The sequence below is a fragment of the Phaethon lepturus genome, unplaced genomic scaffold (genome assembly GCF_000687285.1).
Source record: "Phaethon lepturus isolate BGI_N335 unplaced genomic scaffold, ASM68728v1 scaffold50409, whole genome shotgun sequence".
Classification (NCBI taxonomy): domain Eukaryota; kingdom Metazoa; phylum Chordata; class Aves; order Phaethontiformes; family Phaethontidae; genus Phaethon; species Phaethon lepturus.
In genome coordinates, this window is record NW_010563774.1 from 2,615 (window position 1) to 7,646 (window position 5,032).

General features: G+C 50.2%; 1 protein-coding gene across 1 annotated transcript in view; it reads left to right on the plus strand.

The window, feature by feature from the left end:
• Window positions 1-382: 382 nt before the first annotated feature.
• The window catches only part of LOC104626670 (SLIT-ROBO Rho GTPase-activating protein 3-like), a gene marked incomplete at both ends in the record, with an annotated part of 24,922 nt that continues 20,272 nt past the window's right edge, over window positions 383-5,032 (plus strand). The window contains one exon of the mRNA XM_010294648.1: window positions 383-575. Within this exon, the coding sequence (XP_010292950.1) occupies window positions 383-575 (193 nt within the window). The remainder of the gene's footprint in view (window positions 576-5,032) is intronic.

Sequence of the window (5,032 nt, forward strand, 5' to 3'; positions counted from 1 at the left end):
GATCATTTATCAAAAAATATGTTAGTTTATATGCAAAGAATGCAGGATTTGAGGTAGTACTAGATAAATTGAAGTATCATTTTCTAGTTTCAAAAAGGCAAGTGGAAAGCTCTGAGGGCTGGTCTCTGCTTACTTACACAGCTGTTTATTTTGACAAAGAACAAGGTTTTAATGTGAGACCAGTGAATGAAGTTCTTCAGCTCTCGCTTGGAAAAAAGATCTGTTGGCTTTAGCAAGCCTTGAATTAAACCTGAGGCTTGTGAGGGAGCCTGCTGTAGCAGTCCCTGTACAATGTGCTCCGGGACAAGGAAAGACAACCCCCCCGGCCAGTGTTTGTTGCTGATGTTGTGTTTTCTTCTTCTCCTTTCTTGTGTGCATGCAGAAATCCGAACTCAGCTGGTTGAGCAGTTCAAATGTCTGGAGCAGCAGTCGGAGTCACGCCTGCAACTGCTGCAGGACCTGCAGGAGTTCTTCCGCAGGAAGGCTGAGATTGAGCTGGAGTACTCCAGGAGCCTGGAGAAACTGGCTGAACGATTCTCCTCCAAGATACGCAGCTCCAGAGAGCACCAGTTCAAGTAAGCAGGCGTTTCCAGGGGCAAACTGGTGCAAAATGGTGGGCCAGAGACTGCCTCGAACTGCCTCGAACGCTAGGTGGTTGGCTGTTTGTTTGTGGCTGCACAGTCCAAAAGGGGAGTAAACTAAATAGCATCAGCGGTGACCTTGTCTCTCTTGCCACTGTGCAGGGTTCACAAAAAGAACCAGAAATGTCTTTTTCCAAGACCTTCACCATAGCATTACTGACCTGTGCTGCCTGAATTAGACTGACTATGCCTTTCTGTGAGCAGTGCAATAAAAATATGAATCAGGGGCTGGGAAAGGGTCAAGGCCCTTGATTTTTTTTTTTTAAGAGGCTTGAATTCAGCTACTGATTTGATTGTGCAAATAACGGTGGGCCCATTTTATAAACGCTGGTGTCTGTATGTAGTCCATTCCTTAGATGTCAGAGTGCTTCACACTGCACACAGATCTGCTTACAGGCTCAGACTTGGAAGCAGTTTCTGGAAATCTAATTTATTGCAGTCTTTTAAAATGAAGTATGTATGTTTTCTGTGTACACACCCGTACAGTGTTGAAGCTAGGCAAATCCATAGTGGAAATATTTTGAAACAAAGCTTTGCAATAGGAGGTATGAACTGGATGTTGGAATTGTGTGAAACTCAAACTGTTGATGAAAATCATAAAATCCTTGAATGTGTGAATATGTGCAAGTTTTCAAAAGCAGCCCCTTTTCAGTTTAACCACACTCTCAAGCTTGGCTAAAACAAAAAAGATCCAAGAAAAAAAAGAAAGAAACAAACTGAAGGCAGAGTTTCAGTCTGGAGGTGACGGTGTTTTGTGGTGAGGATATGTAGCTTGTGCCGTTACGCAGGCTGGTTGGTGGCCATGACATCAAGGCTCCTGTGGATGCCCCCGTCCTGTTGCTGTTGGAGGGGCTGGTCCTTGCTCTCCAGGTGCACGCCAGTGTGCCTGGTCGGAGGTGTCAGGCGGGGCTCCGCGGGACGATGCTCAGTGTTGGCACGTGTGTGTTGGTAGCAGTCAGGGTTTTCTCCGAGCTGCTCGTTATCTTGCTTGCCACGATGGTGTCTCGCTGGGCAGTGTGAGCGGTGCTGCCAAAACGTGGTCAGCAGGGTCTGGGCCCCGGGGGCTGCACAGAAGTACCCGCAGCACAGAGCAGGTGCTGGTCCTGGGTGCTTCCCATGCAGCACACCAGCTGAAGTTCCCCACCTTTGCCTCCCCCGGCCACAGCATTTGTCTCTGCCTCTTCTTCTGACAGCAGCATCCATGAAATAGTCTCTCAGCTGGGATTATGCCCTTTGCTTAAGATGAAACTAGTGTCATTCAATTCAATGGCCAAAGACTACAACGACTGGTTAGCTCCTTTCCCAGAAAATTGAGGGATTTGCCTGTCTGAAGCACTTGGCCTTGCTAGCCCCTGGCTTTTTACCGTCTTTTTCTTTCTCTAACCCTTTGCAATTTTTTTTTCCTGTTTCAGCTGCAAAGGCAGCGATTTCTGCTGTTACATTGCTAAATCCTATTTATTCCATATTACTAAATCCCATTTAATCTGTTTACTCGATCTCTCTAGCGAGCAAGGCTTTACTGTTGTCTTATGCAATAGTCTGCTGAAAATGAACTGCCATTCAAATGCTCTGTTCTTTTTGCATCTGACTGCTGCTTGTCAGTTGTGTGGTGCCGGGTTGGCGCTGTCGGGGGTAACTGTCCTGGGGAAGGAATTGGCCAGTATGGGCTTGGGAAGGTGCTCTCATTCAGAGATGGAGCCCACAAAGGTTCGTTGCGTGTGTGCCTCTCTCATCAGCTGACAGCAGTATGACGGCACTGCTATTGCTTATTGTGCTTACGATATTGGAAGGATGCTGTTGTGACAGCGATTCTCTGCCTTTATGAAACACCTGGGCGCAAGTGCCTGGTGGTTTGTGCTGGTATTGGTAGTGTTAATAGGACCACCTTGATTTCAGTGCACACTTCTGCTGGGTCCTCCCTGCCTCACTCCATGTTGAGACAGACTCCGTTAATATATTTTTCTTCTGCTCTTTATTAGGTTCATCTGCACTGCTTCCCCAGCTTGCTCATGAATGTCATTATTCTGATGAGGCTTTTGATACTCTTAAGAAATACGGTGTCTTCAGCTCTTCCTTTGTCCCTGTGTAGCCATGTGCAGCAGGCTGTGGCCCAGACCTTAACAGTGGTAATTACCATGGAGCTGCTGCTGGGCTGTTCGTGGTGATTCCGGGCTGACCGACTCATTCATGCTTTTATGAGCTGTTGTTTTGTCTGTAGGTGCATGCAGAGATTTTCTGGAGTCACTGTGCCTTCCTCTCCGGGGTTCAGTGGTGAGGTGGGCTGCACCAGCGCGCATGCTGCAGGCGAGAACATCTTGCATGAGGAGGAGTATGTGTGTGAAGGCTTCGGCCGCACAGCGTAGCTGTAGCAAGTGTGGGCTAACTTTCTGGTTGCAGGACTTCTCGGGAACGACAGTCTTGGTTGAAGGCAGGGGGTCTGAGGCCCGTCTCCATCGCGGCCGCACTGCCAGCGCTGTCGGTGTGCGCAGGCTGCCGAGCCCGGGTGCGCAGCAGACCTGGCTCCTGTGTGGGCGAAGCAGCGGGTGCTTCCCAGACAGCTTGCACGTGTCTTTAGGTGCTGGGCAGGGAGAAGCCTTTTGGCCTTGAACGTGTCCATCAGGCTTGGCTGTCGGCACACAGGGAGACCTGCCCAGGCAGGATGGTGACAGGGGAGGTCTCTGCCGAAAGCAGCCATTTGGAACCAGCACATCTTGAGGGAAAGCGTTGGTTTGACCAGAGAAAACAGTGTAGGTGAAACGTTCGCATCAAATCACTTGGCTGCCTCATTTAGAGGGTTTATCTGAAAGTGTCTCAGATGGACAATGTGAAACATTTTGTTTCAGTTGTATCATTTTTGGACATTTTGACTCACTTTTGATTTATTTGTCTTCAGTAGTAAAAGCAGTACATGAAGAGCAGAGCAGGTTTCTCTCAGTATTGAGATGGAACATGTCAAAACTAGTTAAGCTCTGATCAAGTATGAAATGTTCCCTGAAATTTCCCTCACAAGGGAGGTTTTCTGGCCAGCCCTGGCTTCCAGGTGAGTCAGGGTCTCGGGATGCCCCTTGGGAAGGTCTCGCCAGTGGAGCCGGGTGGGGACATGGTCACTCCAAGGATGCGGCGTGGCTCCCGGGGACTCTCCAGGTCACTCTCCCCGATGCCTGCTGCTGCTCATGGCAGTCTCTTTGTTGTCTGCAGCGCGAGTTGGATTAAGACCATCATAAATATTCAGCATACATTAATGTATTCATTATGCGCACAGACACTTCGTGTTAACATTGGATGCAAAACATTTTCTCCAGCACTATTTAGCGCACTAAATGCAGTACAACAGATTGTGTGGCAAATGGGCTCTTTCTGAAATGAAAGTGACAGCCGTATTAATAGCACAATGTGGAAAGAAGAAGCAAAACTCCCTCTTGCAAAGCGTTGAAGGGTTTTCCAGGCATGCCTCTTCTCCTGTACCATCTTCCAGAGCACCCGGTTTGGGAAGGGTCTGGTTGGGCATCTGATTTGGTACGTGTGCTCGTGTGCCGCTGGACATCCCTGTGGGGAAGCACTTGAACAGCTGAAAGAAACTCCAAAAGAGGTTCCTGGAAACCGGAGCAGGGCCACAGATGGGTTCCCAGACCAGCTAGGGCAGGGGACCAGCTCTTGTATTGTCTCCGGCTGACTCGCACGTTTTCAGGTCCTTCAGAGCTGATGCCCGCAGTATCTGCACTGTGTCACTGTAATATTGCTAACTGGCCTTTTGCAGACCACACCTTTTCAAAGTATAGGTGTGGAGCAGCGGACCAGAAAGTGCACTGGGTGCCCCAAGAAAAACCAAGCTGTGTAGGGCAGATTGTATACAAAGATCCGTATCTATGTGTTTTGAGTGAAGCACAGGGCTTGTGCCCAAGTCAGCATCGGAGCATCCGTCTTGCCTGCACAAAAGGGCTCTCTCCTGCCACCGGCAGCTGTGGGAGGCTGGTAAAAAAGGACGAAACTGTGGGAGAGAGCAGCTTGGGGCAAAGAATGGGGATTCTTTGGCTTGATTGAAACCCTCGTGTATAATATTTAGACTGGGAGCTTCTGTGTTGGCAGAGATGTGTAAGTACCTTTCCTGCACCGAACAGGAGGTGCCACTGTGGTCAGCCCGTGGGCCTGCAGTGGTGTCTGCCAAAAAGACGTGGCTCTGAGCTGGCGGAGAGTCCATGGTGCGCTGGTCGCCTCCATGGCAGAGCTGCGCCACTGCCCCAGGTGACTGTGGCCCGGGGGGCGAGGGGTGGCAGCAGCAGGACATGCTGCAGCCGCGTGTCCTCCCCGCAGGTCGGTGGGATGGTGTGCGTGCCCCGGGAGCGGCGCTGCCGGGAGCAGTCGCGCTCGCAGCCGTGTGCTGGAGAGGCGGG